Source organism: Ischnura elegans, chromosome 6 (genome assembly GCF_921293095.1).
Source record: "Ischnura elegans chromosome 6, ioIscEleg1.1, whole genome shotgun sequence".
Lineage (NCBI taxonomy): Eukaryota > Metazoa > Arthropoda > Insecta > Odonata > Coenagrionidae > Ischnura > Ischnura elegans.
This window is the reverse complement of record NC_060251.1, coordinates 45522319-45546609: the sequence shown is the minus strand read 5'-3', so window position 1 is coordinate 45546609 and position 24291 is coordinate 45522319. Positions and strand designations below refer to the sequence as shown.

General features: G+C 35.9%; 1 protein-coding gene across 1 annotated transcript in view; it reads left to right on the top strand.

The window, feature by feature from the left end:
- LOC124160598 (acid sphingomyelinase-like phosphodiesterase 3b) overlaps positions 1-24291 on the top strand; it is a 705734-nt gene that overhangs the window by 186140 nt on the left and 495303 nt on the right. The window contains exon 3 of the mRNA XM_046536482.1: positions 22007-22084. Coding sequence (XP_046392438.1) covers positions 22015-22084 — 70 coding nt within the window. The 5' untranslated portion in view covers positions 22007-22014. The remainder of the gene's footprint in view (positions 1-22006; positions 22085-24291) is intronic.

The window sequence follows — 24291 nt, the reverse complement described above, 5'->3', positions numbered from 1 at the left end:
GAAGGTACCCACAAGAGGGACGTTATAGGATCCCTTTGGGAAAGATACAATCAAGTAAAGAAGAGGAAGAAAAAAAAAAGATTAAAGTCGGTCGCAAGGTGCATTGTATCCCTTGGAACCGCTGACTCAAGAGAGGGGTTGGGATTTACGTAGATTAGACGCATTCGTGATTCGGTTGGGAAATAGGTTGAAAAAGTGATTTGGACCCGTAGGAAGGCTTCAGTAGCGTTTCATTATGCGGATAAGAGTTAAAGTGGATGCAACTTGATGGTGCCATTACGCGAAAGAGGTTTATTTAGAAGGTATTCACGTGGTCACGGTATTCGATGCTTCAGCCCCTCGGTTATTTCCCCAGGAATGATGTACCGCCTCCATGACTGAGGTCTTTCTGAGGACACCCTAGCGACTGTAAATACTACTTGCCTTCGCTACATTACCGCAGCTCTCATGCTCCGAAACCGCTTGATAAATATTCAATAAAGGAATTTGGAGAATCTTGGTTACAACTGGGCGAATTACACGCGGATATATCAATGCGGATGTCCTAGTTTTGGGTTGTTGCTACATATCCTGTGAAGCGTGAAGTTGGAATGAGATTTTGAATGCTTTTGAACGAGAATAGTTTTCATGAAACTGATTTTTTATTCCTAGATGAATGAATACTTCACTGAATAGATTTTTTGAAGAATTGTTGTACGCATGGTATATTTAAATATTTAGTGATATAAATACATATTACTTACTAAGTGACTGTAAATACTACTTACCACGCTACATTACCGTAGCTCTCATACTCCGTAACCGAATAATAAATATTTAATGAAGAAATTTTAGGAGTCTTTGTTAGAGCTGGGTGAGTTACAAGCGGATATATATGCATGTAGATGTCCTGGTTTTGGGTTGTTGCTACATATGCTGTCAAGCGTGAAGTTGGAATGCGGAATCGGATGATTTTGAACGAGAATATTTTGCGCGTACCTAATTTTTCATTAAAAGATGAATAAATTCCGCATAGAACTTCGAAGATAAGCAACCATTGATATTTTGTACTTATTTAACTCAATAGTGAGTTAAGTAAGTACGTAAACATTGATCGATGTTTACTTGAAAAAATAGAAGAAATTGTTCACTATAGTTAAATAATTTTCGGATCTAAATTACGACAATTCAATTACGTACCTTTTCTACCACGAAGTTAAATATGTTTAAATAATTCTATCGCTCAAACCAGCGACAGTTTGACATATTTTTGCAAATTGGGAATAGATACATTACTGATGCGATATAGAACCGGTGTGGAATAACAGATTATTATGGTTGAAATCAATATACAGTTACATAGAGAACACTAGTTTGCAGTTGCTTACGTTGATCCGGGGAACTTATTCACGGTTCAAGAAGACACATTTGAACTTAGCCAACAGGTAAGGATGAAATTTTATTTTCCGTCCAGCTTGAGAATGGAATTAAATACCGAATGTGAAGTGAAGGAAAAAACACCGAGAATTACGATGCAGGAGAAATCAATAAATGAGTCTGAAGATGAAATGATGGCATAAGACTGACAAATTGAAGAAAAAATTTTATACTGAGAAAGGATAGTACGATAAAAAACATGCAAGGAGATTACGAGAGAGGTCCACAATCATGATAAAAGATCGTAAAATTTCCCGGTGAATAAAACTGATAAAAATCTTCTAGGATGGCGTCGGGTAAGGGCAACGTTTAAGGTCAATATTTCGATGAGAACTTATAGCCAGCTCTCTGGAAGAGCACTGATGAAGATGAGGGAGTTTCTCATCGACACGTTGGCCTGAAACAGCCTTAACTGGTGTCAAGCGCGTGAAGATTTTATCAACGGTTGCCCATTTTCTGTACGATCTCTGCTTAGTCTCATGGTACTCAATACGTCTACCTGTAATTAAGTATTTAGTTCTAATAATAATAAGCACCTTTTTATTGCTTATTTTACATGTCCTTCAGAAAAAATAACCAGTTTGGGACAGTTAAAGTAATGTCATTCCAGGTAAACATGCGGAAAGAACCAAAAACAAATACATTCCTTGGTTAATATTATATGAATTCACGGCCTCGGTGGCGGCGAAGAAAATCCTTAGCCTGCCAAACCGAAGATCGCTGGCTCGAGTTCCGCCAAGGTGGGTTTCCCCTATCAAGGGAATGGGAGTTTGTGATCGTCCTACAGTGTCATTCCTTAGATTCCCCTGCTGTTAAGGCCATAAATGCGCTGTTTTTTGGGGCGATGAGGAAAAAAAGATTTTTTTTGCCTTTAATAATAATTGCCTTTATCTGCATATACAACTTGGTCCTTCTATGCCATAAGGCTATTCGGAAGGTTCCATTTTTCCTACTAAGTGGCATATTCCAAGTATAACTTTTATATTGCAATTAAATTTTCAATTTCAATAACAGAATAAATACAGCAGCATGACACAAACAGGTTTTAGTAACTTTGAAACCAAAATATCAGAATGTAAATCTTATAGAGAGTTGTTTTAATGGAGTTGCAAGTTCATGGATTCACTAATTAACCATTCTTTCATTTTTATTTTTATTTCAGTGAAATATTTTAGATTACACAGTCTTTGGCATTCAATTAAAGCTATGAGGTACACCATAATTCAGGAACCATTTACCATACATATTACTGTAAGATATGTTTTCAACAAAGCACTGTTACGTTTACCCATAGAATGTGTATTATTGTATTGTATTTTGTGCTCTTTTTTGAAATAGTTTTCTACGTTAATGAGCCATTTTATTCACTCGAATTAATGTGAATGTGAAATTCATATTAAGGAATGTAATACCGTGGTAGAATTCTGACGAGCGTCTTGGATGCAAACGAAACAAGCCTAATTTAAACGAAGAATTCCCGCAGGATACCTAATCCCTGCGCTAGCTGTAAAGTGTCGGAATGTTTCAACGTATATTTTAAGCGCTTCCAGTTACGTATTATGCTTAGCGAGCATCAGCACTCAGAGTTCTAGTGGCGCTTGCTTTAAGCGCCCGCTGTTATGCAGCTCGCTACGAGAAGTAACCAGTACAGCGCTAGAAAATAGGCACGCTTCAAGCACCAGATCACAGCTCTGATGCTCTGTTAACATTATCCTGTGCCCCTTTACCGTATTTCGTCATAAGTTGGGTGAAACCCAGATCCTTATTCCCCATGCTCTAGGCTCACCTTCCCCTCCAACCCCCGTCTCACCTTCCACTCCGACCTTGACATTTCACTTCACAGGTACCTAAGCTACGTTAACTTTTATAAGACACGTTAATTCATTTTCAAATTTCATAAGAAAATCATATTTATTTCCATTTTATACTATTTAATTACTGCTCCTATCATTCTTACTTGTGGTCCTTGGTACAAAAGGTAGTGGTTCTAGGTACATGAACTTGATGTACCTTGGAATAATTTTAAACAATTTTAGAAGTTTTAATTAGATCTATTACCAGCAAAGGTACAAGCATAAAACTTTAAACTTATGTTAAGTAACCCTGATGGATTGAATTTTCGCCATTACACTGAATCTTCAGTAAGTATATTTTGTTTTACATAACAAATTTGAAAATGTGATCCGTGGTACAACACTCTCCCCTACTGTAAATACTGAAATACAAATGAATAGGTAGTATTTATGGCTGCTGGTATTTAGTAATATCAATACAGTTTCATATCTAGGTATTGGAAATTCTGATAAAGGAACCAGTAAGCAAAGATTGTCCCAGACCCAGAAAATTGTTAATCTCCAGGTTAAAATCTAGCATTATAACATTAGTTAAATAAAAAATTGGCACTGTATTTAAAAATCCTGTAGAAATATTGAAATTTCTTATTTTACTAACGAGGTGAAAAATTGTTCATTATAAAATATCTATCTACATATCACTCATGGGAAAAAATCAGCGAAAAAAATATCGAAATCTGAAATTCAAGTAACAAGGGAAAAGAATGCAAACCAAAAATATTAAATTAAATAAAATATAGGAGGCCCACGCAAGAAATTCAAAAGTGAGTATGAAATGTCAGATTTATAAATATGCACGCGCCCTGGCGAAACGCTATAATAAACCACTCACAATTTCCCAAGATACATCTCTATTGTAATACATTCCTCAGCCTTGGCACGGTATTACTCTCTGAAAATCTGAATCACTTGCAATATTTGTTAATAGGGAACATTTATGACGTTCCCAGTCATTTTTTAATGTAGCGGCGGCATTTATGAAAGGTGGCGTAATTTTGTCCTGAATTCTCTTCCATGATCCGCCATTATAGTAAAAGGCACACGTTTTACCATGTTATAATTATTGAAGGATGTTTTTGCAAACTTCATCATGCCAAGGAAACGGACTTCACCGATTTCTGTGTCGCAATAATTTACGTAATTCTTTGCAATGCGCATGACTCACCTTGAGCCAACCAACACCTTACGAGCGTGTCGTAGCAAATGACTAACGTTTCTCTGAAATCGTGAAAGTGAAGTAAAGAAACGGCTATGCGATGTTTATGAATCATCAGGAAAGTAAATCTTGGATAAATGACTTATGTTTTGCTTGATGCATTGTATGCATCCACAAATTTACAAATCTTGAGATTATTTTGCCACATCACCGCAGTTGAAGCAATGCTTTAGTCTACATCCATCTATTACGCTTTTGTTGAGTGTTTTTGCTCATAGTTAAAAAAAATATGTTCTTGCTTGCAATGAGCCTTTTGGATACGTTGCGAATTTTTTCCTTATACCTTTTCCATTAATGGAAAGGGCAAATCTATCCTTTCTTTGAAGACGGAAAACTCCCAAGTAACCGCGCTGCGCGACTCACCGTCCATTTTTTTTCCTCCGAATGAGTTTCTCTGCATTTCAAGAACTCCGGAAGGGAGACGATGCAAGTTTCTGATCAAACATCTCTCCAAGATCCAGGCAGAACGTATTCGAATATTCCAAGCTCTTTCATTCTTACGTGTGGCACTCTTAGGCTTCCAAAAGGGAAATAGGTGCTGAAAAAAATACCACAGTTAAAGTGATAGGTTGATTCCTATTGTGAATGTACAATTCCACTTAACAGTACTTTTGGCCTACATTGTCGATAAAACATTTTTCTTAATTAAATAAAAATTTTATTATATTAAGGAGTTTTTTTCTCGCTGAGATAAATAATTAGGTTTTATGTGGGGAGTCATATATTTTAGACTATCTCCATAGAACTTTAGATGAAAATGACTCAGAAATTACAGAAGTGAGATTTTTTTTACTTTATTTTACTTGCATATTTAAAACATATGCTGGCAAGTCTATATCTAATCTAATTCCATGCTCATACCCTCCGTATGCAGCATGATGAAGACGGCAGGTTTGCCTTGTCAAGTATATCAGTATATTGTAATTAAATAACGAACACTAAATGCACTTGTCACTGTTGATGCATCGTCCAAACAACTAAATACAATGACAAAAAAGATATTTATAATTAAAGTAAAAATCTAGTGTGTAGGTATCAAACGCACACACTCACTCACTTTTACTGCACAAGTCCTGGTACACCTCATCCCCTCCCTCAATTTTCGCCTGCTGCTGCCGGCAGCGAAGAAGGAATCTATAATTTCTTTAAGCCAACTTTTTGAGATTCATTGAAGTATCACCATGGGTTCAGAATATTAGTCTCAGAATTTGCATAAACTAAAGTGAAGAAATAGTTGCTATTGCATTACTGGGAAAAAGTTCGTAGGCCCTGATGATACACGGGAAATGGTGCTTAAAGAAACTTTAAGCAATTATTTATCAAAAAAAATATCGACGTACCCCTGATGGTAAAACATTATGGATAATTTGCTGCCTGGAAAAGTTACGTAGTACACAGTCGCGCGCATGTGTGCAGTCTTATACACCAAGGATGAAGTTTCCACGAAGAAATGGCCACGTTTGGCCAAGCCAAAAAAATACTTGGCTAAGCAAATTAGTCGTGTTGAACTTCAACCATGGTATATAAGTTAATATTTATGGTTATATTTATTAATATTACGTTTTTTCTGGGAAATATGAAAAACTATAATCTACCTTCAAGTAATGATATGACGAGAAAAATACGATGGATACAGTGGTATACCGATATGTAAAACACATCAATGCAGAGGCTGGGAGCAGTATTTGGTCTTACCAATTAAAATATTCATGAGGCACAGTCAATAGGATTCTCATCCTCAAGCAAGTTCGCAACCTTAAAATATATTTTACGCGCCCAATTAGCCGTGCTCCCGTTTCGTGTGGCAATTTACAGCTGATCAATGAGCCGTATCACCAAAGGGAGAGGCACGGGCCGCGGTGGTTTACAGGGCCGCGAATATGCGAATGAAGTTAAGGCCGGCCGAAATGCGGGGACGCTGCCCGAACAATGGCCGAGCGATGCGCGCAGGGGTCCATTTCGCGCTCGGAGGATGGGGCTGAGCCGAAATCCACGTATTGGGCCCACCGCATTTCCGCGGTTGGGTCAGCTACAAAAGGAATTGGTCGATCGTTGGGCATGTGAACCGGCCGTCCTCCTCACTCCCCCTGTCAGCTGCTATGTGCTACTGCTATCTCTTTTGCAGCCTCTCTCTGCCTTTGAACTCATTAAGGAGTCCACTAGTGACATTTGTTGTCACGTCGAGCTATGAAAGTTAACTTACTAGCTGGCGCAGTGCGTTGGGTTTATTGATAAATCCAACGCACTCTGGCGTCAAAAAACTTATTAAATATATTTAAACTTTTTCGCCATTTGCGAATATATTTGAAGTTCGTTTTAATTATATTTCAGTACTGGATGTCTGATTCCATGCGTCTATAGTGACTTGAATCCTACATGTATTTTATTTCAATTCCACAAACAGGGCCGCGACAGACAACTTTGTAGCCACCTCAAAATGCTGAAGAAAATCGATTATTGCCTCATCATAATTTGTTTTAATTTTTTGACCTTCTTTTCCCGTAGTAGAGAGTTAAATTAAAGAAGTAAATAGTCCAGAATTAATTCTTAAGTTACATGAAAGTTTGAAATTAATATTAGGCAAAGAATAAAATATTTCAGGCATTAGTTGCCACGGATGTCTTTGCTTCACTCATCCTGCCGACTACTCTATATTATACTACGTCTTTTCCAGCGTATCTGTCCTTTTGAACTCATTAAGTCATCCACTAGTGATATCTGTTGTCACCCCGATGAATGAAGGTTAACTTAGTAGCTGGCGCAGCGTTTATCGATAAAACCAGAGCTCTAAATATTCAGGCATTATTTGATGCACCGTCCGGCCGCTTCATTTCCCCTGCCAGCTGCTCTGTACTACTACTACCTCCTTTGCAGCCTCTCAGCCTTTGAACTCATTAAAGAGTCCACTGGTGAGATCTTTTGTCACGCCGAGCAATTAAAGTTAACTTAGTAGCTGGCGCACGCTAGGATGCTTTGGGTTTATTGACAAGTGAAAAATTGAGCCTGAAAAAACTTTTAAAATATTTTAAAACTTTAGTCTTATATCACTAGTTGCGAATCAATTTAAAATCTGTATTTTAAGAACGCTATCTTGAGTTTACAGTTCCTTGAATCCTATAGAATAGTTATTTTAACTCCACGAACAGGGAAATGGTAGGCAATTTTGGAATCAAACCCAAATACTTAGGATAAACGATTTCTTGCCCATTATTTTTATTTGCCAAGAGTTTTTACTTTTCTTGAAAGACTTATCTGCCAGAGCTTGCTAATACTTCAACATATATTCCTTAGATTTAAGAATGTTTGATATAAATTTGAAGTGAAGAATTACAAAATCAAATGATGTCACTAATGTATTTTCATCAAATAAATATCGTCCTAAATGCGTACTTAGTGCATCCTATGATTAAAATTATATGAAGTGACTTTTGAATCCTCTATCAATAGATGTTTGATTTTTGGGAATAAAAATGCTCGTATACTCGCTTCATATTTTTAATATTTTGAACAAATTACATGCTCTTAGGGTTATTTTACATTATTTTACGATTTTCGACAGCATGACCAGATTCAATCCAACTTTAATTTGAAGTCGTGAAAATCAAGGAGGCCTGCATGTTTTAGCTCTCAAGCGTTTTTCCTGTTTTATGTCTAGATCATAACTGATATAATAAGATCGGATTTATTTTGAATTCTTATAAAACCCACTCAAATTGAATCAGAAATTCATATAGGGGATAGCCATAATACGCATTTCTCTCATAATAATCAATTAAGTGTATCATGGCTTCAATCCTAGAATTCCCGCAACACTGAATGCTCTTAATGGAGCAATATAAAAAAAATGGTACTTTCGCCTATAAAAATGTTTGTTTTACATTTGTATTGGTATGCATTTTGTTGAGTCATATATGAGTTTTCAACAAATCTGGATAGTATAGGGATCTTTAAAACATATTCAATGCGACCACGCACATTGGCATTCGTGAAATTCAAGGAACCCTGCGTAAATCAGTTTTCAAGCGTTTTTCACGTTAAAATTTTATATCATTACTTATTTAATGAGGTTCCTCATCAAACCCGCTCAATTTGAGTCACTAATGTCCATACTGGATATCAATATCTTGCATTTTATTTCCTATCGCGATAAATTCAGCGTGTTCGTCAATCCTAGAAGTCCCGCTTCACGTCGTGTTCCCGGAGGTGTACTAGGGAAAAATGGGCACTTCACTTTCCAGAATAATAGTAAATTTTTCCATATTTGTTTTATGCATTTTCTTGGGTTAAGTTAAGATTTAACAACAATTCTGGATGGTACGGGAACCATACAACCACTTCAATGAGGCCGTGAACGTATGTATTTGTGAAAATCAAGTAGCCCAGCAAATATCAGTTTTCAAGCGTGACCAAAATTTGGAATATAACTTATTTAATAAGATTCATAATTAAAGCCACTCAATTGGAATCAGAAATTTCTATGCAGGATATCAATATCACGTATTCCTATTCCATTTACGATAAATTCAACGTGTTCGTCATGGATTCTATCCTAAAAGTCCCGCAACACGCCGTTCTCCCAATGTAGACTTTTTTCATTTTCGTGGGGTTATTAAAGATTTTAAAATCATTATGAATGATAAGGAGACCTTAAAAATGCATTCATTTAGATCACGAGGTTTTGTATTCGTGAATTTAAGGATCTCATGAGTACAGAAAATTGCAATAGTTTTATAAGCTTAAACTTTACATCATAATTTATTCAATTATATCAAATTTGATTCCATCCCTGATGAAAACCTCACAAGTTTTATCTGAAATTTCCATACAGGATATCAATATGAGGCGTTTCCTTTCCTATACCAATCAATTCAACGTTTTCCTCATGGTTACTATCCTGAAAGTCCGCAACACGCCGCGCTCCCAATGCAGCCCTATGCAAAAATGGACACTTCACTCAACCGGGGCGATGTGACGTGTGAAACGGTGGTACGCGCATGACGGCCGTTTTGCAGACCTCCAATCGCGGTCCGGCGTAAATGACAGTTGCTGCGAGAGCCCCGTGAAGCTTCTCACTCTTTTTCGGAGCGTCGAATCTCTTCCAATTCCGCAGCTACATGGGAGATGACCCACTTGTTCCCCGGCGTTGACGGTAATCAAGTGCTGAGAAACGTCCTTTGCAGCTCTCTCACTCAGGCCATGAAAGAATGAAATCGGTGGGATGTGTCTAATTTGGGCCTTACCCTTTCGAGCCTATTTTAGGTCTTGGTGTAGGTTGAAATATAATTTAAGAGCAGTTTTTACAGATATTTTTGTCCTATTCATCCCGTTGATTCAGCAAAAATACCTTATTTAATTTTAAGAAAGCAAAATTTTGAGTGATGAATTTGACTTCATCAAATGAAATTTTATTTAAGTCATTGATTGCTTTATATTTTTTGCATGGACTTGGTTATTGCCTTGGGAATCGCTCTCTCGCACATTGAATTTCATAGCAAAAATAAGACTTTATCCAGGAGTTTTTAATATCAAAAGGAGGTATTTTTATCACTTTGAGGTCAAAAGGTACGATTTAAAATCTTTTTAAAACTTTGATAGTCACATTCAATGAAATATTTAATAGCATTATAGAATTAAATTCTTTGAACAACCATTGTCTTCATTAGGAACAATTAGTCATATTTTTCACAATATTTTCGTCTCCATAACCTTGTCTCATTTACCGATGATAAATTACTGAGATTGTCTCACTTGTAGTTACATATATGTCTAGTGTTGACATGTACCTGAAATGATAAATACTAAGTCACGGATTGATCAAGATTGACACTTTTGTCCAATCAAATTAATAAGTCTGTTTTTTAGAAGTATTGCATCAGAAATGAGAATTGATACCCATCGTGTTGACTCGAGATCTAAAAACTGAACTGACGCAAATACCCAAATCTGATATCAATAATGCGCTGCTTTTATGATTATTAAAATTTGAGTACATTGATTACGCTAATGACAAAAATATTTAACACATACATTTCCATTAAACCTAACAAGCATTTTTAAAACCTACTTGCTGCCAAATATCTCTTTAATTCAGTGAGAGATTAAAAGGTTCACTGGCCATTTTTACTTACGTTTCTACACTTATATTTTCATATATTCACTTCGTAAAACTAAACACAATTCTTTCTATCGGTATCTATCCTAGCATTTATTGAGCCAGTTCTGGTATATTCATCCGAAATCATGTCATCAATATTCGTGGTGTCATTTGACATTAATCACGTATGAATAAAAAGATGAAGTTGGAAGGTCTTCATAATTTTACATGAAAATATTATTGAGTTTTCAAATTTGATGCGAAATTTGATTATCACTTTGTCACTTTGTTCGATTAATTTTCATATGTAATGAACTATCGATATTTAAATAACGATGATATTTTTCTATCAGGACTTCACATAAAAGTAATGATGACAGGATACGAAGCTGACTGCGAGATATGGTAACATTATATCTTGCAAAATACAAGTCTGTTTAAAATACAAAATAATTATCATAGGAAAATTATTTGGGAGGGAGATTTAATCACATCGAGATATTAATAATTTTTAGAATTTGATGAATGTGGATATATTTTTCAGGGAAACCCATTCTGTGTTCACGAAATTGAAACTGTTCATAACTATCGTGTATTATGGTTATTAATAGAATTGCCCTGCATGAACTTTTACACAAAATCGTTAAAATTTTAAATTTAAAAAATCGCGCGTAAAATCTGCTGCCTCGTATGTTCAATCCCTCATGCGTCAAAAGCGGAGCTCTAATGAATTTTTATGATAGGATCATACCGCACATAAATAGAAAATTAGAGTACCTGAGTAGCCGTGAAAAGACTGCATTGGTTTAAAAGGTAGGGTTGCAAATCGGCCACCAGAGGAAGGAATTAATTATACTACAAACATGAGAAGAAGCTTGGAGAGCAGGTATAAATTACGCCGCTGAAGAGTTAATGTTGTATTCCCTCTGTAAGACAGGGAATCTAAATTATCACTCAAGTACGATCAATTAAAGTCAGTAATCACAGAAAGTAACTACAGAAAAACTAACTACTTAGGCAATGAAGTCCCATTCCATGAGATCAGTTATATTGCGAGAGCAATGACGAAGATGTGGGCAAAACTTAAATAAAATCGAAGGCGCCGAGCCACTTATTTTCCAATATTTTTTGAGTCATTATTATAAGAAAATTTATAATGAAATAAAAAAGTAGGGTAGTAAAAGCCGTCATTGTTGTATCGCGGAAAAAAATCCGGTATCCAATTGAATAAGATGATTAAAGGGAAGAGTTATGTGAAAATAGCACTAATAATTTCAATGAATAATAGATAAAATTATTGTGTAACTCTTTTAGAGATTATAAAATAATGGCCTTGCCTCAAATAAACTTAATTCCTCGCTGTTACTTAATTTTTCTTAATCGTCCCAGAACTTAGAATGCACTCATAAATCCCATAAAGCGTGGGAAATCAGTGGTTTAGAGGTGAGCCCAAAAGGGGGCACTTTATTTCTTATCCTTCCCGCAAAGTGTGGGAACTGAAAATTACCCCAGAGCCAAGCATTAATACGGAGTTCCCACGGCGGTGTTTCTTAATAACAGCGGCAAAACTTCGCTCGCGTGTTGGGGATCCGAGATGAGGGAGAACTCTCAGAAGTCCTCGGTCTTAGTGTGTTGAAATTCAAATACGATAAACTGGAAAACGGCACGAGTTATTGTGAACTGCTGGGCATACCCGGCTCATTTCTCACGGAAATTCCGTGAAAAGCTTCTTTGGCCTATTCAAATTCGGTAGTGGCCTTTGCTTTTGTTCAAAAATTACGAGTGCACATGTTGGTGTTATGGTGTTACGCTGGGAGGTTGAAATTGAATAGAATTACGCACTAAAATTTCAATTTTTCTCTCAGTAAAATGTGTATGCTTGTTTTGGCTCTTATATGAAATTCATCTCTATCATATATTGTCTACAGAAAAATTTTAAAATTATCATATGATATCTAAGATAACGTGATTTTTGCTAGCATTTAATTATACCAAGCAAGGCTACCTGAATAGCAGTAAAAATTAAATAATAAGAATACTTTGGCCAATTAAAATTTGAAAGCGGCCTTTAATTCTGCTAGAACATAACGACAGCATACGTTGGAATTATTTTGTGCGTAGCGAGGTTGAAATTGAATAAAATTACCAGCTATAAGTTTTCTCTCACTAAGGTTTATGTGTTTATTCTGTCTGTGAAATGAAATTCATATCCATCCACACGTTAAAAATAACATGCGAATTATCATATGATTACTAGGAAAACGTAATTTTTTCAAATTTTTATTATTACCGACCATGTCTGCTTGAATAGAGATAAAAGTAAGACCTCCATTTCCTCAAATTTCAGCCTCAAACTTATGATTGCTTCTGTAATTTCTCTCTTTGAAGTATGTAAAATTTTAGTATCTTGGAATCGTCATTAGCTATTCATTCTTTATTAGGATGCTTAATAAATAGAATAGGCAGCACTCTGACGTTTTACTGTGTCTTTGCACGATTAACTTTGGGACAAAAAAAGTACCTCAGAAAATGGAGAGGCGCCACTTAAGCTCTTTGTTGAAACTTGACTTACTCTATTGATGTACGTCAGTCCCGTTGGCCAATCAGCGAGGCAGTCGCAGTCGCAGCCAATCAGAGAGCTCTATTTCAATCTCGTGCGCTTGCGGCAGATGTGTTTCTTTTGGTTACCGTAGCGAGGGAAGTTCAAGAAGGTTGTAAGATAACGCTGAGATAATTTCGGATTTTTAAAGTGATGATGGAAGCCCAGCATATTAGATATTGGACCCGAGTACACAGGTGACTAATAATGAAGTACGTTTTAACATATTTTAGGAACAATTTCAACAATTGTTGCTCTCTATCCATTCTTGCACGTTCATTCGGGCGCGTGCGCGACCGTGGCGTCGGCCGCAATGTGTGATCGGGTGCAGTCGCACCCGCAGCCGAAATCGCGGTTGCAGCGGCAGTCGCATTCGCTAGGGTGATACGGCCTTAAGTGGCGCCGCAGCATTTGCTGGCAAACATTGCGATACCTTTACTGCACAAACGCTCAAAAATCGCCAACCGAATCAAATCCGCTCATCGCACTACTAGATGAGCGGATTTGATTCGGTTGGCGATTTTTGAACGCTTGTACATTGAAGGTATTGAATGTTGACCCAAAGTATTTCATAGCTAAATATTGCGCACACTGTCGATATAATTGCCTCGAGGATTGAGGAATTGAGTACATATTTTATAGATTTTGATTGAATTCCATTTATTTGAATGCATTGATAAAAAGTTACAATATTCATTCAGGAATACGCAAAGTTAATAGTAGACAATAAATAGTGTGTATCTGTGTCGATATCAAATAGTAACTTTTAGATGCCAATGACTCTATTGTAACAAGTGAGTAATGATCCATTGATCTAAAGGAATTATACATGAAATACAAGTATGATATTGTCCATCCATTCACTTTTAGTAATCACTTCTAAAACTTGAATACCCAAGGTCAGCCGGCTAAAAAAATTGCTGAAGACTAAAATGGACATAAAATGGTTCGATGGCTAAAAAATACGAGGGCGCTTTTTTTTCAATCGCCCGGCAAAAACACCATACATGCGACGGGAGGGTACTGCGCGTTTGAGGCAACTGTGCATCCTATGCACCACGTGTTCAAGTCGATTATGACCGTAAGTTGAAAGTTAATTGTTGGAAGCGATCTCAATAACAACACTGCCTCAGTTGATTCTCCCGCTAAGTACGCACTGCGGAGCGACAGCCAGAAAATTCGTTGAATGGCTTCAGCATTGACATGTCCTCAACTTTATACCGATGAAAGAGAATTTTTGCGTTAATGATCCTCTTCAGAGTGAAGCATTACGCCCATTCCAATTTTTAAAACAATAAAGGGACATGCTGAGTTATGGAAGTATTCTGATCCATGACAACGCCCGTCATCTCAGCGCTGATGCAGCCCAACTTCTCCTTAAGTAACTTCAATGAGGTTTTTTCGATGACCCACCGCGCAATGTCGACTTACTGTCGTGTGACTTCCATTTTTATGCTGTAATAGAGATTCGGGTACAAGGTAAGCATTTTTAAACGGGCAATGAGCTTCAGGATAAAGGGAAAATTAATTGGAGGTCCTTGGTGGCAACATCCTATAAAAAAGGCCTAGTAAAGCTTGTCGACAGGCACGACCAATCGTCGCGGCGATTATGTCGATAGTACACCATAAGTGTGCTAAATGTTTAGATATTAAATATTATAAATTTCAATCAATCGCTTCGTCTTCCATTCATGAGTCATCGAAGTTTGGAAAACCCGGCACTCGCAAAAATAATATTAATAGCCACAATAAAAATATTTTTTAGCCATCGTGTATTTTATCTTTTGCCAGTAAGTGCTATTTTTTGCTATTCTTCGACAATATCAAGTTTTTGAACAATTTTATCTATTAATTCCATGCCCGTGAGTAATCATGATTTTTGTGCTAAAAGTCATAATTACATAGATAGTTTAGTTCTGCATTCAAATCTTGTATTTTAAATATACGTGCTGTCATCACATCTCAGTGTTTAGTGCCACCAAATCAGAATAGGTCAGAAGAATCTACCGCGCATCAGTGGGGATGGAAGAAATCAACTAAACAATCATGATGTAAATAAAAAAATCATGATGTTAATCATAAAATATTTTCCTGTACTTATCATATCGCAACCACTAGTGTAATTAATCGAAGTAGCAATCAGGAAATGAAATGATAGGAGTGCGTACGTATATTTTCCATGGAGATTCCATAAATATCATACGTACACTGGCAAGTTAAGGGAACTTCCTACCTCTAAATGCCGTTTAGTCCAAAATATTATCGTCAAAAATTATTGGGCAGCGCTTATTATGACACTTACATGACTAGAATTCGTATTTATAATGGTCTATTTGAAAATTCCATCGCAAAAACCTTCGCCTCAAAGTGAAATTTATTGTGTATATGGAATTAAAGAGTTCGAAGGCTTCCTCCGAGGGAGAAATGGGACCATAAACACACAAGGACTCCTGCGAGGCAGCAAAACACTCCCGATGTAAGCTGAACCAACCCTCAAGATTTATTACTTGAGACCCTCTTGCAGCTTTACGGGATGAGAAAGGGGGGGCATTAAATCAAGAAGAGTTTTAAGAAGCTTATGCTGGGACAATGCATTGTAAATATTTACATGCTCACGGGTTCAAATATATTGGGTTCCGGATGCTGAAAGCGAGTCCTCAGGCTTGTTGGATATAAGAGAGCGAAAAAAACCTTCTTGGTGCTGAATCTTCATTAGATGGGCTTCTGTAATGTTCCCTTTGAAATTACTCTTAAAAAACTTATATAGTCCACTTTACTGCCCTCTCTTTCCTCGGATTTATGTAATTTTATTTACTTGGCGAATCAGCCTTAACGGAATATTTTACGGGGACTCGTCCAACAACAATGCTATTGTGACCCATTCATTTGCTCTATTACCCTTCTGTCGGACTGCTTTTGTTTGATGATTTCTTTCCTGCAATCTACTTAATTTAAGGAGATATACTTTAAGTTGATTACGTTTTAGATTTATTTATACAAGCTCTGCGTTGTGCCCATACCTAATTAGGCTTAGCAAGACCTATATTTTGCGAAACAATGTCATCTAATAAATCGACCCTGCATTAGCTAACGCTAAAAATATATACGTAATTGAGGACATTCAAGAGGAAGTTTATTGTTTTAGATCTAACTCCAAGTTTTTGATGTAATTTTATTGCTTGAAAACAAAGTACTACTTCAAGGAATTACATAATGGTACTTACTTACAAATTTATGTGTCGCATTTTAGAATGAAATCTGAGGCTCGTTCTTTATTCTTAAAGTAAAGGCTTAGTGTGAATCCCATAAAATTGATTACTAGTCCAAGGATACCTAGCTAAATTTCACTCACTAAAATTAATTGGATTATTTACTGCAAGCAGCCTCGCTAAGTCGAAAACTTACGCCTGATGAAGTCCAAAAATTTCCAATCTAATTTCAATGAGGTTGTCGTTTAGAAGGCATTGAACTCGTGGAGTAAACGATCCATTAAATTCAGGCCCAGGAAATGATAACATGAGGTTGTAGGCATGGGTAAACGAAAATGTATTGCTCTTAGCACCTGATTGCCTAGCGTGTTGCAGAGGTATTTGGTTTAGAGAATTGCTTTCTATTTTAGAGATCGCACAATAAAGCCCGCAAAACTCTTCTAAAACGTGAACCGACACAGTGATGTGTGTCTATAGGTAGTATATCCTCCTCTCTCAATGGTTCGACTGCTTCAATTTCATAATTTTTACGCACTATTTTCCCTCGGTCAACCCTTAATCTGAAGCACATCTTTTGGCGCAAACATCGGTGAGGCCAGCTAGAGTGAGCCATTTGATCGCTTCAAATGCTGCTTCCTTTACTACAAACGCATCACTTTGCTATCTTACCAAGGTTCACAATGCAACAGTAACCGTAGGTGTACCCATGAGAGCATATTGGACACCTATATTTTGAGCGTATGAAAGCCAAACATTTTTTTCAGCCATTCATTCAACCGCCCTTCTCGTGCGCAATCTGAAGTTAGAGGGAAGCGGAATAGGAATTGCCACAACTGGTTATTTGTACTCAATATTTTTCAAGTTTTGCCCATCGCGTCCTTGTGTTTCAATACTCCTGCATAAGTACATCGCACTCTTTACTGTACAGATTTTTCATATACACATCCTAAGAATAAAAGAACCTAGGAACGTCGCAAAAGTACTAACAGAAAATTTCTTGAAAACTTATTTTAATAAAACGAGAAAGTTGGAAGTCATTCCGGAAATTGAAAAAAAAGAAGTTAATTAAAATGCCTGGTTAGCCTTATGCCTTAATGGTACAAATTGTGGTACCAAGTTAAAATAACATACCATGCTTAATGAATACTTCCTAAATCTAAGTGTTTTTTCACCACGAGAAGAAAAAGCATTTGGAATACGGTTTAGAATATTTAATCGATGGTTGGCTTATAGTCAAATTGCTAGCCTAGGTATCAACTGATAGCTGAATTTCAGGTATTAAAATTTACGAAATCATCAACGGAACTCGGACCATGTTTCTTGAAAAATACCCAATACTCCGTAACTTCACCATTGTTCAGCCAGTTATACTTTCAAAACTCTGGCTACGTTCCTAAGTTCTTTACTTTGGATCTCATGATAAAAATGTGCAACTTATCAAATATATAATTTTATATTGCATATATTTTAAATAGCTTTAACTCTGACCGTAGGCACCAATCAATGTTGGTTTCAATGGTTGGATTCATCTCTATACATTTTGTAACTTAAAACACTCGCTGGGTTCTTCCCGTTCGGAATCACAGATCAAACTGATTCTGGCCTGAGGTAAATACATATTTCTTGCAGTTATGACCATAAAGGTGATGAAACGGCCTTACCTACTTACTCTAAAAGGAGTATAAATTGTGGTGCTTTGGTACTTTCAAACATCACCACTCCTTTGGCCCAAGGTATATTTATTTGGAAGGCGCTCCCATTAATATTTCAGCCTTAGGAACACACTCTTACGAGGCAAAAGGTCCCTGAGGCATCGGAAGAACTCAAGAGCAGATGTCACTTTGTAAGACCATATCGAACTGGGCACTCTATCACCGTCATGTGCCTCTTGACGTGCCATCCTCTTTTTTTATGGGTGCGGTGGTCTTCGTCATAAACAAAAAAGATACATAAACTGTTGGGAAAGACTTCAGAAATCTTATTGCTGGCCATAAATTTCGGGGACCACGTACACTCAAATTGAATGCTTTATAAAAATTTTAACGTGCTCCCTCCTCTGATGCCTATGGAGAAATTGACTTCTTTTTAACTTGTCCGGCGACGTCACCTTTTGAAGTTGCTCTTTTTCCTTTCTGAACGCATCGTTGGTTGGGGCATGTAAGTGTCCAAATATATTTCGGGCAAAATTTATCACGGCGGCTATATGATGCAATGCCTCACGCAGTATGTCGACGTCAGAGAGATTGTAAAGGCTATAGAGCTCAAAATGTGACTGGAAAAGAACACGTTGACAGGCCGTGTAACTTGGTTTAAAGAGAAAATAATATCGGGAATTTTGGTGTCAGAAATAAATTCTCACGTTGCAAAAATCTCTTAGTATAATATGTTTAAAACACGACGCGGTCCCAATTTGGAGTTACAACATGTGTTGCAACTCCAAATCGGGACATGTTGCAGCATCTGTTTGCAATTATTGAAAATTATTCTGTAAATAAAGTGTTATTTATTCTTCCTATTCCTAAACGTCGAATAAAATAGCGCATTTACTATATGAAATTCCTACAAGTAAAGTTTTGAGCCAATGGGTGACTACTCCGATAAAACCCGACGCCTTTTACGCTTTCATTTTTTAAAAACTCCCCTAAAGGAGGTTTATTTCAGCTATGAGTGAAAAATTTTCAGCACAAATTTAAGAGCGATGGAAATGGAAAATATACTCTAATACTTACATTGTACTCATACTAATGGATGGATTATTAAAATAAAATAAGATAAGACAAAATAAAATAAGAAAGTAAAATAAAATACCTTTCTATTTTAAAATTTCCATAAAATTTCCCTCCCGTTGGATCACATTGCCGAAACCATAGCATTTTTTTAGTGAGACGTCTTATTTGATAGACCCGCTTATCAAAGTTTAAAATTCAAATTAGGACTACACATATTAGCAATGATAACACTTCGTGAATCCCGCAATTAATACAATACCAATGGAAAATGAACTAGACGCTTGAACGCGGTGGGTAGGCTCCGTATTAACATTGATAACGTTCGTGACTTCCTTTGACATTGTACAAATTGTGGAAGCCACGGAGTGTAATCAATGCTAATATGGAGCCCTTCCACCACGTTCAATTTTCTAGTTCCGATTTAATTATGACTATCCACTTTCGTCGCCTCGTTTCCGTAAGTTAAGTGAACCTAATTGAAATGTGATAGCTTTGTGCATCCTTACCCTTTCAGGAAATTTGTTAACAATCTTTTTTGCATTAGTGAGCTTTAAATGGGACTGGAATTGGAAGGGGTAGAGCGTTGAAATCACATCCTGCGGCCATAAACCTTGACGAGGAATTAATCAACATGCAGGGACAGGGGAAGAGGGGAAGGGTTAGGTTTGAGGGATATCATGCTCGCCAGCATCCATATCCTTACTCCACCCACGTCATTTCCTCCTGCGATGACAGCGCCCCTATTGGATTATTATTGTACTACATACATGCCATCCTAGAGATGGCGGGTCAGTCGCGGGCGTCGCTCACAGGCCTTGCGCGATAACGGTCGTGGTTGAGGTTAAAGCCTTTCTCATTGGCAATCACGAAACGTGATTCGTGCCCGGGCAGTGACGGGCTGCATCGGGTGGGTGGAATTGCTTCTGCGGCCGAGATGATGATGACCTGAAGGTTTGAACGTGCCTCTGATGTTCTCGAGGCGGTGATAGTGAAAACAAGTTTATGAGATATTTTTCAACTGAAAGTAATAAATGAAACGTTAAAAAAGGAGCCTTTAATGAGGGAAATGTGCTAATCGATAGTAAAAACCTTACTATAACGTTTTGTCATGTTTCAATTCATACTAGCTGGGCGTATTCCGCTAATATTGTCTATAAAACATTTATTATCACCTAGAATAAGGGTTAGCAATCTACGGCTCACGAGCCACATGGGGCTCTTATGAAGTCAAGTTGCGGCTTTTTCGATGTCAAATTTCGAATATTTCGTTGCCAATTTGCGGTTGCTTCGATGTCAGATTACGGCCTTCCAGCTCCATACACAAACTATATTAATTAAATTATTTTATTTTCTAAACTCAAAAAAACATTGCAAAAAGGAAAAGAAACCGCAAGTGTTAGAAGGAGAGAGGATATAGTGTTATTATGGTAAATGCATGGCCTGTAGTCAAATTAATGCAATGTCGGAATGTAGTCGCACAGAGGAGTGCATAACTTTTGGCTCTTCAATCTTGGAAGGTTCTCGACTCCTACATTATAATATAGCGATTGGGAAGTTTCGTGCAAAAATAATTTAGGCTTATATAATTTACTATGGGTTTTGAGCGTCAATGCTTCCTATGAGACTAAACACAAATTACTACATACTAATACATGTCTTGTGCCTTCATTAGACCTTTAAACCCAGCACTGCAGTTTTGGTCACAATGACTGCATTCACTGTGGATCCTCTAAAAAATATAATGCACAAGGATAGACGGATTAATAATTTCAAACTAACATATTCTCTACAGCAAAAACATTATAAAGTCACATTTAACTCTGAACCGGAATAATTGTGTTCTATAGAAATAGACCAGGAGTAACAACGGAATTTGCATTAACTGCCCCTGAAATTATGATTTCAAAATGAAACAATATAACCTGAAATATTCATGTATTCATATTCTTGCAAAATAAAGAAATGAAGACAAATTTATTATTTGCATACCCTCAGTGAAGATATATCCGTCGTATACAGCGTGAATTTGAGTACAAAAATAGACAAAAAATTAATTGATGCATTTAAAAAATGTTTGATGCCCATAGAAAAATTTGGCTGAATTACAATATGATTAGTAATTCAAGCAAATAGGATATTACTACGAAAATTCTCATTGATTAAAGTAAAGCAATGGTGTGAGAAAACATAGACGACTATCGATATAATTAAGTAAATTATAATAGCAATATAATGTAATTGAGTAAATTAAGTAAACTTTATAATTTTATCCATCTAAAGTGAGAAGCATTTGGAGTTAGTGAAGAATATATGATTTTATATTCATATAAATTCAGTCTTAATTATGCCAAGATCATGTATTTTGATGATCACTTTTCCTTGTATTTCTCACAAAAATTCCGCCAGAAATCTTATCATGCGCCTTTATAAGGTTACTCATTTTGAATGGCTTTTCCAACTTGACATATACAACCGTTGGATTTTGCAAAAAACGCATCGTCTCCAACGTCAGAAGCTAATGTGAATATTCAAATTGGCCGGCATTGAATATTTTATAAGGCATTGAAGATACTTATTTGAATTGAATGAACTCTGCAAAAAGAGGAATTTATAATACTAAATATGAATAAAATGAAGTGTGAGAAGAAAATCAAATACCGTCGTTCTAGCGAGAACGACAAAGCAAATATGCGTAAACCAAGTTATCCATTAAATAGGATTTTTAATAAAATGAATGTTAAAAAATAAAATTTATAAAAAATATATGAATAAAAAATGGGTCGTTAAGCTGCGGATGTTACTTATAATGTTTTTTAATTTGCTAAAATGTTTGTTCAATAAATTATTCAAACTCCTCTGTTAATGATCTGTTATATCTCTTTTTACCCAGGATCGGGGATGGGAAGACTAAAGGGACTGGTGTTTCTCATTCTTCAGATGCTGGCATCATCAGCGTGGGCCAAAATAGGTAAGAAAACGTTTTCTCTTCGAAAGAACCTTAATTATTTAAGGTTATGTGTTTTTTCCAGAATTTTTGAGGAATAATGTGCTTTTATTCTGAGATCGAAAGTAAGCAGTCACGTTCTATGCACCTTGAAAATAATTTATGTTGGAAACGAAACATATATGAGAAGGTGAGAAGCCAAGGGGTGCAAGTATTTTTTTGTGAGTAGAGTTATTTATAGATATTAGGTAACGAAAAGAAAACGAGATCTACTAGTAGATCATTTTATATTCCACTCGATATCAGCACATAACAGAGACTCACTCTTATCCCATGGCAACCAGGTTTTTGTGTATTTCATCTAATAATTAACTTAACCTAACTCTGTTGAGAAAAAAAATCACTTGTACCCCTTGGTTTCTCTCCCCCTCAGCTATCAGTAGAATAATGTTGTATGCAAAGAATAATGAGGCAAAGATTGAGGAGCTGAATATCAGCTGTATGAAAGTTAAGCCGTTTATTTCATCTTTTTGATTATGAATCAAAAATTTTCATTAATTGGAAGGGTTTGTGATAAAGCAAAGGGATAAATATCTAAGGAAATTAAGTTGATAGGGTTCAAAAAGTTGATAGGAATACATATATTCTACTTGATTATGCATTTGCGTCTGAATTAAGGATTTATAATTCCTATGCACTCCAAAGAACAAGTGATTTTGTATGAAGTCATGCGCGCAGATGCAAAGGTATGTACATACGCCAAGAAGATTACAAAAAAAATAATAATTTGGTTTAGCCGGAACTCGAACGTGGATCTAACGGCATTATGTCATCCTTATTGTATATTTATGATTTATTCTATAATTTACCCTGTGGTAGCATATAGACGGATTTTCCGTCGCAATAAGCTGCATTAATATATAATTGGGAGTTTACTTGCTAATTATGATATAAAATGTACGCAACCGCGGTAACGTAGTTTCGCATTACAAAGACGGATTCATCGAATTTGAAATATTTTAGCAATCATAAACGAAAAAATCTTTCCCCAGCATTGACACTTAAAAATCATGTGTATCGGATTTTGATTGACAACTGCCGCGCATGAAATTTGAAAAATCTTTTTAATTTTTTAATGAGCATACCCAAATTGGTAATTTTGATTTCCTTTGACCATATAAACAAAGCTACCATACATTTAATGATAAAGAGAAGTACCTGAAAGTAACATCCAATCCGATACTAGCAATGCCCTTATTTTTTCATCGGACTGTAATTAATTTGAGCGTGACGCACTAGGCCGATTGCTACTTTTCTCTTTTGGATCAATTTTGTCATGTCGTATTGAAATTAAATCCTAAATTATACAAAATATATTAAAAACTCGCTGAAATAATTAATTGATTTCATAGTAAAAAGGAAAATTGAAATGAAATGTGAACAAGTATAAAAATTAGAAGTCTTACCGAAATTGTAATTAGTAAAACGCGTTATTGTGTACTGAAAAAGTTATTTAAATATCAATAAATGTAAAGCAATGCGAGAAAACTGAGAAATTGAAGGGTCCTTAGATTTAATTACAGCTATTACGTTACAACAATGTAGTGTTTATGATCTTGGAGTATAGGTCATGATTTAAATTAAATACACATTTGGCCAACGTTTCTGAGATTTATTCTCCTTCCTCAGGGCTCTTAATTATAATGAATGTTTACAAAGAAAATAAAGAAAATAAATTAATTAAGTGGTTACAAAAATTTTGAATACAATTGTGCAGTACAAATTCATTGGTAAATTAAAAATTGTGAACAGAATTAAACAACATACCTGTGATAGAAAATTTTCGTTACTAGGCTAATCATGGTTACTAATAAATATTGATTCATTTGTTAACAAATGGTATCTAAATTATACTAAACAATTCTAATTTCGATGAATTAAATAATAATAAATTTTACTTAGGTGTTCGATGTCCGATCTTTTATTGCAACTGTTATTTGATTTTGATATGTAAAACATTTCTTTAAATAATCTTTTCTTAAAATTGGTTTCAATGTCTAAAATTTTGGTGTTCTCGAAATCAAAATGATGGCTATAGTCTAGACTGTGATTTGCAAGAGCAGAAAGAGTGATTTTATTTTTTATTGATGATTTATTTATTTTATTTTTTTATGCTATTGCGTTACTTCTTCTACCAGCTTATAGACCTCACACTCGATTATATTAATTTT